The sequence below is a fragment of the Silurus aristotelis genome (genome assembly GCF_946808225.1).
Source record: "Silurus aristotelis genome assembly, chromosome: 6".
NCBI classification, from domain to species: Eukaryota; Metazoa; Chordata; class Actinopteri; order Siluriformes; family Siluridae; genus Silurus; species Silurus aristotelis.
In genome coordinates this window covers 2,481,714-2,495,181 of record NC_139579.1, presented here as the reverse complement: position 1 = coordinate 2,495,181, position 13,468 = coordinate 2,481,714, and the positions used below count along the sequence as shown (strand labels likewise).

Genomic DNA, 13,468 nt, shown 5'->3' with positions numbered 1-13,468 from the left:
AGGGATCGGGCTGTCAAGGCCCCCGCCTTCGAATGCTGCCCGATCCTCTCAGCACCGGTCCCTTACGGTCCCTACTGCAGGTGGTGAGCCCACGTCGCTCCGACGTCACGGTCCTTGATTTATTTTTCTCGTAAGGGTCCCCTGGAGCATAGAGGGTTAAGGGCCTTGCTCAAGGGCTCAAGAGTGGCAGCTTGGCGATACCGGGCCTTGAACCCCCGACCTTCCGATCTGTAACCCAGCGCCTTAACCGCTGGAGCCACCACTCCCCTCATCACTCAAACATTAAACCAATGAATAAATGCGATGCTTCAGGAACCCAACATTCACTTTCACACGTTTTATGAGAGAAAATATGATCATCTAGTCACCGATTATCCAGAATTTGTAGTACGGACCACATTTACAGATTGTAAGACATTACTGTCGCTAGAACATTCTGCTAGTTTATAAAACTGATGAACGTTCACGATGAGGGTGAAATCAGTCCGCATTTATTTTAGGCTCACAGCTGACCGTACACGGGTTTGATGAATAAAAGTCAGTATTTTTCACAGCGTCTGTAACAGAGACGCTATTTACCTTAATGTGCATCATGTGCTGCTGTTTATTTGCCACAGAGAAACAGAGGGAACAGGAGTGAGAGAAGGGAAGGAGGAAGGGTGGGGGAGAGAGAGAGAGAGAGAGAGAGAGAGAGAGAGAGAGAGAAAGAGAGAGAGAGAGAGAGAGAGAGAGAGAGAGAGAGAGAGGGAGGAAGGGAGGGGAATGCTATTTAAGAGTGATTAGGAGCTTGATGAGGCAAAAACACTCACCATGGTTTACTTGCTCGTAGTTTTCCTCCTGTGGAAAAAAAAAAGAAGAAAAAGAGAGAGAAAATTTAGAAACTCACTGCCAGTGTTTTCACTCAGCTGCTAAAGTCCTGTCTGAGCAGAAATCCCAGGCTTTTAACTGTGAACACAGTTTCTTGGACACTGCATGTGTGTATGTGTATCTCTGTCTGAGTGTGTTTGAGGGTTTAGAAGCTGAAAAAAGTAATGACTTCGGCCAATTTACTAATTTATTCGTTTTATAGCAGACTGCTCCACGTTTCACAATTCACAGAATAGACTAAACACCAGAAGAGCTGCGCGTACACACACATTAAAACATGTCTTCGTGAGTTATGCGCTGTTATTGCCTCTGACGAAGCTTGGAGAGGGATTCGAGAGAGGAGGTTTGATATAATAACTGCTCTCCGTTTAGGGTTATGAGGCGACCGCTCGGGTTATGAACCCAATATCACGAGTCAGAAATGAAGTGTCGTGGGGTGTAAGGGTTATAAACCAATAGTGTGAGTTATGAACCAATAAAATGGGTCTGAAGCAATTGCATCATACGCCATGAACCAGTGGTACAGGTTATAAATCAGGACCTTGGGTAAAGAACCAATTGTAGAGTTTATCAATCAAGTTAAGGGTTATGGACCAACCACGACGCAGGTTATGAACCAATAAAAGAGACTGTAGCACAGTAATACAGCTTACGAGTCCATTATCAGAGTTATGAACCAGTCATAGGACTGTGTATTTATGATGCCCTCCTTCTGTGTTTTTTTCACACTCCCTCTCTGTTCTGGACTCACCATGGATTTGTCTGGGTGTTCAGAGTTGTCTAGGTAGATTGGTGGTTGGTGGCACCGCCTCAGTGGGGCAGAATGTTCCCCACACAGCACTCCGGTCGCTTCGCCACCTGCAAGAACAACATTAGAGGCATCATTAGAATGCAAAGATAAGAAGAGATGTGCTCGACAAATATGTCCTTCAAACATTAGTGGCTTTAATGTTTCTCCCATGTTTACCAAAAGATCTCTGTCAAGAAGCCGACATGACCCTTTTGGAGGAACTTCTCATATGGCTATTTTACATAACATTGGTCTATGAAAGTTCTTCCAGACTTTTTTGGTTTCACAATAAAACAATGACACACTCATCAGACTTGTCATTGAAATATAAACCAAATGCTGTTTGGACACAAAGCACAAAGCTTACAACAGACAGGAGGATTCATGACAACTGACAAATAATACATTTAGTGGTCATGAACCACCAGTGATGATTCAATCCAAAAGCTTATGTATCGGTTTTTGGTTCATGAACCAATCATAAAGGGTATGAATCAGTCATAGAGGTTATGAAGCATCTGTGTGGGTTAAGACTCATTCATATTTGTTTGGGACCAACTGTATAGGTTATAAATCAATTACATGTGATATAAACCAATCATATAAGTTACAAACCAATCATATGGGTTATATACCAAATCAAATTTCTGAAAAAATAACACCCTGAAACGATGAAATTAGTTTTAATGACAAACTGGTTTCAAATGTTGTATCTATCAAAAAATTTTATGCATTTCAATAATAACTGCTTGATTACTCCCATCAATATCGAAAAAATCAGAATGTAAATGACCCTAATTCTCGATGAATGTCATGTATCATGATTCTCAAGTTCTCATCACACGTGGACCCCCTAACAAGGTCTGATATTGCAGGTCAAACCTAAAAATTATTGAAACTGCATAATGACTGTAAAAGCATGAGCGAAGCCCAGACTGCTAATAAAGATGTTTGATGGCGCGACACAGAATCGAGTGAACCCGGGGTGTTGAGAGTGCACCATCTCTGCGCTGTCATTACGATGAGAGCTTTAGCAGTCCCTCCTCTCCGTCTCTCTGTGAGGAAAGAATGAGCCACGTTTTTCCACTGGTTCACCCCAGTAAGATTTAGTGCGTTTTCATGACGCTGCGAGTCGTGTTTAAGTCATCAGAAACTCTCCTGACTGAACGATACTGGCTATGTGGTTTGCCTCATACTGTGGACGAGGCGCTGTTGGACTCTGGATTCTGATTGGTCAGAAGTTTTAGATTCGGTTTCTGTAACAGCAGCTCTGACACTAGTCATCCGCAGGGGACAGGAAGTGGTTTACAGCTGCTATAGTGTAAGTGATAAAAAGTTGTTTAGCAAATTTTTAGTGTAACTATAAAGGAATACAAATAATGAGGTATTTATATTTAGCTAGTCTTTCTGGGGTCCCTACTTACATCCTGGTTCATTGCAACGCTCTACCTTTGGAAGGAGATCTCCTCAATTGGAGGCCACTCTGTCAAGCTAGGGATGGTTCCACCTCAACAGCCTGAAGATTCATGAAGTTTCTGAGCAAGTTTCTCAAGAACTTCTGTAATTCTTTGTTTCGAAACAAGTCAAACACCTTCTGCGATTCGTTTCAAATACCCGGTGTGGATTGTTTTCCGACTATCATTATGCACAAGTTGCCTAAAGGTTTCGACATTTTTGGGTGGTTGAGCTCGGTGAAGGTCTTCCTGATCACTCGACGTCTTCCAGTGACGTTCCTCCTTTCTTTAAGCTTACAAAACACCTTAAACGGCTCGTTGCAGCATCGCCGTCTGACAAACGTATGTCGTATCAAATACCGTTGTGGCAGATTTGCCTGCAGAATTTTTTTTTACGTTGTTCTAACTTGCTGTCAGTGAAGGAATCGCACACGTGGTAACGCACCAGTTAGCACTATTTAGTCTCAAATCTTTTTAATACCACCTTGAATTATATATTCTGTGAAATTTCGGATTTTGCTCCTCCAGAACGAAGGACAACAACCTATGCCTTGTCGGCTCTCTCACTCTATATGTACATTTTTGAGAATGGTAAACTTCCAGCCAATCAGAAACGAGTATTCAAACAGACCATAGTAAAAAGAATCAACTTCAAAGTGGTAACAGAAACCCTGTTTCCTCACACCGCCCTGTCATTAAATAGTTTCCTGTAACCACAGAGTATATCATTCTTTACTCTGTAATACACTTGATCTCCACGACCTCTCAGATGTAGTAACTGATCGAGGGAGTCATTATGAATGCGATTATTGTTTCCGATACATTTTACAGTCAGACTGAAAGAAAATATCTGGAATTTCTCTCTTCGTGATTTGAATACTACTACCAAACACTAGCACCCTTATGAGGACAAAGCTGCAGTATGAGTACACAAGTGCACACCTCCTCCAGAAACACCCCGACATCTGTGTTTAAGCTCTGGGTCGTAACAACACACACACACACACACACACACACACACACACACACACACACACACACACACACACACACACAAACACAAACACAAACACACACAAACGTGCACCCACGCTGAACGTCTTCCCACGAAAAGCAGTGATTAGGCCACAAAGAGCTCTCTGAAACACGACAGCAGCTCCGCTAGATAATGAACTTTAACAGGAGTTCCACTGAGACGCCATTGTGTCTCGCTCTCTCCAGATGAGTGTGTGCTGATAATGTGTCTCTCACACACACACACACACACACACACACACACACACACACACACACACACACACACGGTCTGTACCTGTTTTGCATTAGCATGTAGAAACATACATGAGGATTATCCTGAGCTTCATCAGCTCATATCGTCCATCACATACCTGTCTCACTCTCAGTCTGTTTATCTGTCTGTCTGGCAGCTTTCCCGTTCTGTTGCTTCCTTTTCATTTCTCTCCCTTTTTTATTCTGCAGGTCTCATTCTTCGCTCTCTTCTAGTCTGTCTGTCTCGTTATCTGTCTGTCTGTCTCTCTTCTTTCTGTCTCTCCTTCAGCCTCAGCCTGTTCTCCCCTTTTTAGTCTGTCTCACTTTCTTTCTGTCTTCCAGCCTTCCATGATTTTCCACCCTTTTTCTTTTTTCTCTCCTTTCTTCCTGGCTTCTTTTCATTTTGTCCTTTATCTTCAACCCCTTCTCTTATTTTCTCCATCATCCTTTCATTCCTCTATCATTTTTCAGCCTCTAATTTCATTCTCATATCCTATCGTCTGTTTGTCACCTCTGTCTGGTTTCCTGAGTTTCACTTTCTAAATCACTCTCTCACTCTCACTCTCACGATTTCTTACAGTCTTCCCCACTTTTATTCTTTTTTTCCCTCTTCTTTCTCATTGTTTTTGTTTATGGCTTCCTCTTATTCTGCATGTCGCTCCCTCCTTTATTGCTCGTCTGTCCCTGCCTGCTTTTGTATTTCATTTTGTCCGTTTGCTTTTTTTTTCTCTCTCCGTCCTTCTGCCTCTCTCTTTCTTTCCTTTATATTTTCTTTGTCCTTTCCATCTCTGTCCATCTTTTCATCTTCTGTATTTCTCTCATAGCCTCAATTTCATTTATACCCGTGTTTGTACACTAGTCGTTTTGTCACTGTATGACCCTGTGTTTGCCTTTGTCCTCTATGCCCCCCCCCCCCCCCCCCCCACACACACACACACACCATTTCCTCTGCTCATTTCCCCCTGCTGTGTGTGTTGTGTGTCTGGAAGCTGCTGAGGTTTCCTGCTCTGCCTTCACCTGCCAAAGCCAGGCTCATGAGGAACCTCAGATTAGTGGCAGCTCTGACTGACTAACTACACACACACACACACACACACACACACACACACACACACACACACACACACACACACACACACACACACACACACACACACACACACACACACACACGCGTAAACAGCTGAATGTTTATGAAGCATCTGCTCCACACACAGCCCTAATGGTAGGACCCACACACTTGGTGTGTAGAATGCTTTTTAGGTGAAGTCACGGCGTTGTGTTTTCCATCATCCAACTCAGCGCTCTTACACACCAGGAAGTGGGGCTGAGTAACCAGACCATGAGGTCATCTCGACTGGAAATGACCAACACACATGCACACACCAGTGTCTGAAGTGTGAACAGGTTCACGACGCAGGCAGGAAGTCCAGATGAACCCCTGAAGGCCTGTGTGCTTTACAGTGCAGGGCAACAGGAAGTGTGCTGCTTTGTGCGCTGTTGATTTCCTGTCTTAACACCTAAGATGGGTTTTGTTTCATGTGGTTTTGGTGCTGAATCAGACTCTTGCTATTAGACTTATCACAGGGTTTATTACGAAGGTGGCGATATGAACTCGTGCTGTATAGTAGTCTAAACATTTCTATATTTATATGTTTTATCTGATGTGGAACGTCCAGAAAGCAGTTACAGGTAGTCCACGACTGGAGAATGGCTGCTGCCATTCCGAGAGCAGCCTCTAGAGGCTTCATTGGTTGTTTTTACACATGAGACTGCGTGCTGCACAGAGAGCACTATATTATATTTATCATATATAATGTATTATTTATATTATTATATTTATTAATGAATATATTTCAATTTATTACATTTTCATGATTTAGTACAAGTTCTGTACTATTCTACGTTTTTTAGTTTCTTTTTAATCAGTATCAATTTTTAAATCTATCGGTCGATTAATCGGTTGGCGGCAAATACGATCCGACCTCGCTATGGGGAAAATTCAGTATCGGCCGATCTCTCGTTCAGATAACCCCATCGTAACTTGGGAATTGTAATCATTATGGGGTAGTGTGTTTAAATATTTACTTTCAAAACTTTTAAATATTATTACAGTTTTGTCATAACGTTATTATCATCGTGAGATCGGATAAATCGTAAGTTGTACCATCGTAACTCTGGGACCATCTGTTGTTAACATCAGCTGCTACTCAGTTGGAGGAAAAAAAAAAAAAAAAAGGTTTTCACAAGCTCCGTGACACACATACCCACACACACCCACACCGAGCAATGCGAAACCGTCATCACATGATCTTCGCATTCCTGAGCAAACAAGGAAATGATTCAACAGAGAAATCACTTTCGAGAGTAGCTTCCTCCTCTGAATGGATCTGGAGGCATCTGACGTCACTTCTGGTAACCAGGGTGGCCGTTGTATGTCCTGGGCTATGACTCTGAGAGGGAGGGAGTGTGTGTGTGTGTGTGTGTGTGTGTGTGTGTGTGTGTGTGTGTGTGTGTATTTGAGTGTGTGTATTTGAGTGTGTGTACCAGGTGGGTTGTTCCTCCGATGGGCGTGAGGGTCCTCGGGCTCGGCGAAGATGTTGGAGGCCATTCTGTTCTTGCGCACCGGTCTTTCCTCGTCTGATCCGAAGCAAATGTTGGAGGCTCCGCCGGGAGGCCGCAAAACCCTGCGGAGGGAAGAGAAAAATACAATAAACACAAAGAGTTTGAGCCTGTTGCTGGTTTACTTGCATGAGTCGTGAGTTCAAATCCCAGTCACACTAAGATCCCAATCCTGGGCCCCCGAGCAAGGCCCTTAACCCCATAGCTGCTCAGATGTATGAATGAGATAAATGTGACGTGTGGCGTCTGCCAAGTGGCAAATATGTAAATATATAAGATTTTATAAAGCTCTGATGCACTTCGATGCTGGAACTAAGCAGGTTCTCAAATATCACAACCTGCTGCACTACAAACATCGGCTCGGATAAATATCGATGATTTATATAATAAATCTCCCTTCTTTCACCCTCTCCTTTAGTCTCAAACTTTTCTCCCTTTTTTAGTCTGTCTCGCTTTAATTCAGTCTCTCCTTCAGCCTCTTCTCCCCTTTTCAATCTGCTGTGCTCTTTTCCAGTCTCTCTTTCATTCCGTCTTTTTCAGCCTCAACCATTTCTCCTATTTTCAGTCAGCCACTTTTTTCATTCTCTTTGTGTCCTCTTCTCCCTGGCTCTCTCTTTCATTCGGTCCTTCAACTTATTCTCCCATTTTTAACCTCTCTTTCTTCATCATTCTTTTAATCCTTCTGCATTTTTTTTAGCCTTAATCTCTCTAATATCTCACGTCAGTCTGATTACCTGTCTCTCTTTTAAAATCTTTCTATCACCAAACACGAGGTGCAGAGGAAGACACGGAAACCACATTTCCATTTATGGCCTTATCCAAAGAGACTTATCTCATTCATTAATTCACGTGAGCAGTTGAGGGATAAGGGTCTTGCTCATGGGCTCACAACCTTCTGATCAGAAATTTAGCATCTTAACCACTGAGCTACACCTTTCCACAGACACAACTGGTTAAACAACAGACGAACTCAATAAGGTAACAAACCAATGAAAATACAGGGGTGGGGTCAGGATCACAACCAAATGAGACCCATGGCAACATTTGGGAAAAAGAGTCAAAACATTTATAAATAAACACAAAACTATACTCTATGCCAGACACACTTCATTTCATAGCCGAACCTCTTCCAATGAGCCTAACACGATTATTTCCTTTGACACAAGGTAATTAACCAGACATTTATTATTACATTACCACAGTCTGGTCATTTAACCAACATATCAGACTGAACTGTAATAATTAGATCATCTTGACATGTAAAACTTGTATTTATAATGCAACCATACACACATCACTCATAGCTTATATCTATTGTATATCTATTGGATATCAAAATCCTAAAACAGACAAGACGCAACAGTGGTGTGAAGTATTTGAGTAAATGTACTTCGGTAATTTTTTGCCTACTTTCTAGATTTATTAAGTATCAAAGATACAAGCACATATAACTACATTTATGAGTCAATATATGTACTTTTAAATCCACTGTATTTACATTGACTGACTGTTACCTATTATATTGTTCAAAAGAGGTGATATTTGCTATTTTATTCTATTATATATTTACTTACATTTTTTACTTAAGTAATGAATTTTTAGTACTTAAGTAATGTTTTACCTACTTTCTAGTTTTATTGAGTATCAAAGATATAAGCAATTTTTATTCTCTACGCAACTACAATTATGATTTAATACATGTACTTTATACTCCACTGTATTTTAATTAAAACTAAACGTTACCTATTACATGCTCAAAAGAGGTGATATTTACTTTCATTTGATTTGTACATTATATACTGGAGGTTCTTTTACTTTGTCACATGATACTGTAATTGTATTTGTTAATTAAAGATCCCCTGTTGATAAATTTTTTTAGCAACTTGTTTGATGTTTGTTTCATTCTGCCGTGCTGAAGACGCTGTTGTGTTGATGGTTAATGCAGTGTTAATGAGGTGTACAATTTGATTTGCATTTTAGGAAATGAAACCTCACAAATTGACTGTTTTTGACTTTTCACTATCGTGTCTTAGTGTCGAGGACTAGTGCAATATGAGTCAAATACTCAAGTCGTGTTCAAATCCACTTTTACTCAAATCATATAGGAATTGGTGATGTTTAACTTGGGTAAGTTTTTTACTCGAGTATGGTTTTTGAAGGTATTCTTTACACCTCTGCTGGAAACTAAGCTGCTCAGTGGATATATGAGATAAATGTGAATATCCTGTGAAATATTACCTTTTTATTACAGCAATGGGGCTAAAAATTAGAGAGCTTTATAAACGATAAAATTCATAAGAATTATTCAATTTATTAATTTATTCTATTCCTCAGTTACAGTTGCACCTGTGTGGAATAAGAGTGTGTGTGTGTGTGTGTGTGTGTGTGTGTGTGTGTGTGTGGTACCCAGGTGTGTGGATCTCCAGCCTAATGTGTTTTCACATTTAAATGCTCATGAGAGTACAAATCCGTCCCTTTGGAAAGAAATTTCAGACAGTCACTGTCTTGGCTGATGAATTACATTTGTAAAAGGAAAAAAAAATCGCTTCATTTTTTGGCCCGTTACTTAAAAATCGGTGCACACGTGTACACACACACACACACACACACACACGCGCTAATGGAGAAAACGGGGTGCCGTCTTACATTTGTGGGCGTGCTGACATTACGGGAATGAAACAGCTGCAGGGGACGCCGGCGAGCATCATCAAAAAGATTTAAGGGAGTTAATACTGGACCCGAGGGAGGGGGTTCACACACACACACACACACACACACACACACACACACACACACACACACCAGACTGACCACTACAGGGGACAGTTAACATAAGCTGGGAGTGTCTCTACTCCCCAAGCCCTTCTGTCTCTTTATCTCACTCACACACACTCACACACACTCACACACACTCACACTCACACACACTCACACACACTCACACACACTCACACACACTCACACACACTCACACACACACACACACACACACACACACACACACACACACACACACACACACACACACACACACACACACACACACACACACACACACCATACAGCTGACCCGAGCCACACCAAATGGAGATTCCTGTGTCAGACGAGTTTCATCTATCCGGACAGCACCCCTCGGGGATCGCTCCAGCCTTAACGACCAATCAAATATTCGATAAAACCTCAGCAATGAGAGAAGGAGGAAGTCCAGGCTGCATCCCAATCCACACACTTTAAATAAAGAGTCGAGCTCGGGCAGAATCTAATCGATTAGGTGTCAAAACCCGAATTGTGTGCATGACAGGTCAGTTAATTTGAGTCCTGTGTCTCTGGAGACTCGTGTACATGAAATCGCAAACTACTAAAATCTCATATCGATAGATCAATATCATAACAGGCAAAAAACTAGCATAAAGAAACCAGACTTTATATCTAATTTATTCAGAGGAAATTTTATTCCAGATCTACAAGCAAAAATTCAAAACATTCCTCTCAAATCTTGCGTGGGCGGATTTTACTTCAGTATGTTCTACATCTAATTTATTTTCTACTACACCGAATAAACAATGCCGTCATTGGAGTTCGGTTGAAGAACCTGACAGGAAAAAATTTATACAACGAGATATTATGTAGAGCTAGCCGGTCGTAACACGGCAACGGGGGTTGGGTCATCATACGCAGCTAAATAACTAGCTTCATGGTTAGCTGAGATTACTTTATAAAGCCAAACAATAGATACAGTAAGGTTGAGTTTCACATGCTTTAGACAGCAAGCAAAATTAATGATTAAGGTGATGAGACCATCTTCAGTATTCCAATTCCATCTATTAAAACGGACTGGGATACGAGCATTTCTCTCAGATGTGTTGATAAAATATCAACCATTACCGTCAATCATATAAAATAAATAAACAACGTTAAGGATAGGTTAAAAAAATTGTTTTTTTACATAACATTCAGATTTAACCTTCTGTAGTTCATACAAACAACAAAGGCAATTAGCTGCTATACAGGAGTTACACAATAAAAATGCTGATCTGAAATTACACACGAGTTTGTCAAGAAAACAAATTCCAAACACTAACAACGGTTTTCATAAATTACACTTTATTCCATTCTAGTTACATTTGGAAGATCTGACTTTTCTGATTTATGTTATAGCAGCTACAAACGCTCAGATTTCCTGTAGTTAATAAGACAAAAAATATAAAAAAAAAAAGTCTCGATGTGCTAACCTGAACCCCGATGTCAGAAGAGTAACAGTACAGCCTTACCTCTGAGTGTTGACAAAGTGCTGACACTGGAGTCTCCTTCCTCACGCATTACATCTTTCTAGTATAAAGGCGAGGACGTACTCAAACACGCGTATTAATACAAACCTGCGATTTGCATTGATCACATTTAAAGCTGCCGTTACGGAAAATCCATCACCACCAGCACCTCCTGACCAATCGGAATCCAGAATCCGACAGTGTATCAGTGTATTGAGTATAGTTAGATAGCTAGTAAAGCAATAATAGAAATAGCTGAAGGTTTAGTGGAGTTCTTTATAAAGTCCTCACCAGCTGACACACACACACACACACACACACACACACACACACACACACACACACACACACACACACACACACACACAGCTGTTCTAATCCGAAGCATTTCACAGCCTCCCTTATTTGGAAAACACACAAAATAAATTCGCTTCATATCCACAGATCTACAGGTTTAGGCGTTTATCGTGAGGTTCAGCTCGTTACCTGTCACATGACCTCGACTTCACCTTGCTGCCTGCACAAAATCTTTAGCTTTCATCCTAAGAGGTTAAATTTTTTTCCCCTCCCGAGACCCCACCCTACTGCGAGGACACAATATTTTCCAGCGACAGAACAGGAGACTCGAATAAACCCTGCTGTACTGGGTTATACTCCAGTCATAACCAGGATTTACCTCAGATTTGAGTTGTATCGAGGGAGGAATATTTAATCCACAGATTTAAAAAAACACATCAAACTTTTTTTTTTTTTTTTTACCAGGGTTTGGGTTGCGGCCTGACCACATTCCTACATATCCACCATCACATCACTTTACGATATATTCAATTACAATTGATACAATTAAGTGTTTGACGGCGCAAGTCAAAGCGGCAGCAAGGTGGAGTCAAATCTGGAAATCAACATGTTGCATCAAAGAGGTGATTCTACAAGTCGGATAGATGAAGATGCGCCAGAACAGAATCGATACGTGTATAAATATGTATGTAGTTCAAGAAAATAACTGTATAAAACTTAAATGAACAAAAATATGGACTAAACAACTCAAATTAATTCACAGGCCCTATTTATAATATCTCCTCGGTTATTGTTAAGAAAGTTAACAATTATGCATTTGCTCAGTATAAAAATTCACTTTGTAACATCTGGCATGGAAAATGTTAATAAAATAAGGCAAGGCTTTGAATCTAGGGGAAAAAATCCCATAAAAGGAGAACCCTGAGGCCTCAAAGATGGAGGTGTTTTTAAGTCCAAAACATCACACGATGACACGTGGGGTATTTCCTTAGTGTGGAACGTGAAAATTTGACGCCATTGAAATGTTTTTTATGTTTTTAGGAGGTTTTTTTTTGGGACGACGACAAAATGTCAAAAAAAAAAAGGAAGGAAACCTTTAGCTGGACCTCAGAGGGGCGAGATGAAGGGAGAAGGTGGCTGGTTGCCAGGGAGATTTCTGTAGCCACAGAGATTTAGATAGAAAAAAAGTCCTCTATTCCATTTTACTGAATTTATGACTCTATTGAAATGGAATATATCACCTTTGCAATTAAAAAATGTGTCTTGGTGTATTAAAAGGGTGGATACCAACCAAATCCATAGACATCCAAGAAAATAAGTGGAATATCCCAACATTGTGCATGCGTCTGGATTATTATCATTATTACCACACTGTTTATTTGTATGTTTAGATTTAAAGATTGGGATTAAATCGCTTTATTTGTTTTCCCTTCATAAAGAAAAATGAGCTTTAATTTTTTTTTGTTTGTTTTTTTTTTTGCCGTTCGCCATCTGATACTAAAATCCACAAAATCTGATCATCCGACGGATTAAAGCATCATTCATCCGATAATAAATCACGCCCACGAGTCCAATCTCTAATCCGATCCCAATCCCTGATTGTTCTTTTGTGTGTTTTTTGTGTATTATTTACCTGGAGCTGTTTTTTGCGCTAGGGTCCATCCCCTGGAAAGTAGTCGTCGTTGTCATGTCGGGCAGGATTAAAAATGGAGTTAATAATAATAATAATACAAAAGAGAAAACCTGATCTTGAACGCGTTTAAAGCCAAATCTAGCAACCAAAAACGTGTAAAAAACGCTTTATATCCAGCACGCATGGACTCCACCCGACCCGGGATGAATAGGGAATCTGGGCAGCCGTTCTTTTTTTTTTTTTTCTGCTCGAGTTTCAACGCCAGCCC

At 40.7% G+C, this 13,468-nt stretch overlaps 1 protein-coding gene across 1 annotated transcript in view; it reads right to left on the bottom strand.

Annotated features, from left to right (window-relative positions):
- jpt1b (Jupiter microtubule associated homolog 1b) overlaps positions 1-13,468 on the bottom strand; it is a 16,104-nt gene extending 2,636 nt beyond the window's left edge. The window contains exons 1-4 of the mRNA XM_083543439.1: positions 13,201-13,468; positions 6,928-7,067; positions 1,619-1,725; positions 810-837 (exon numbers count right to left, since the gene is read on the bottom strand). Coding sequence (XP_083399565.1) covers positions 810-837; positions 1,619-1,725; positions 6,928-7,067; positions 13,201-13,256 — 331 coding nt within the window. The 5' untranslated portion in view covers positions 13,257-13,468. The remainder of the gene's footprint in view (positions 1-809; positions 838-1,618; positions 1,726-6,927; positions 7,068-13,200) is intronic.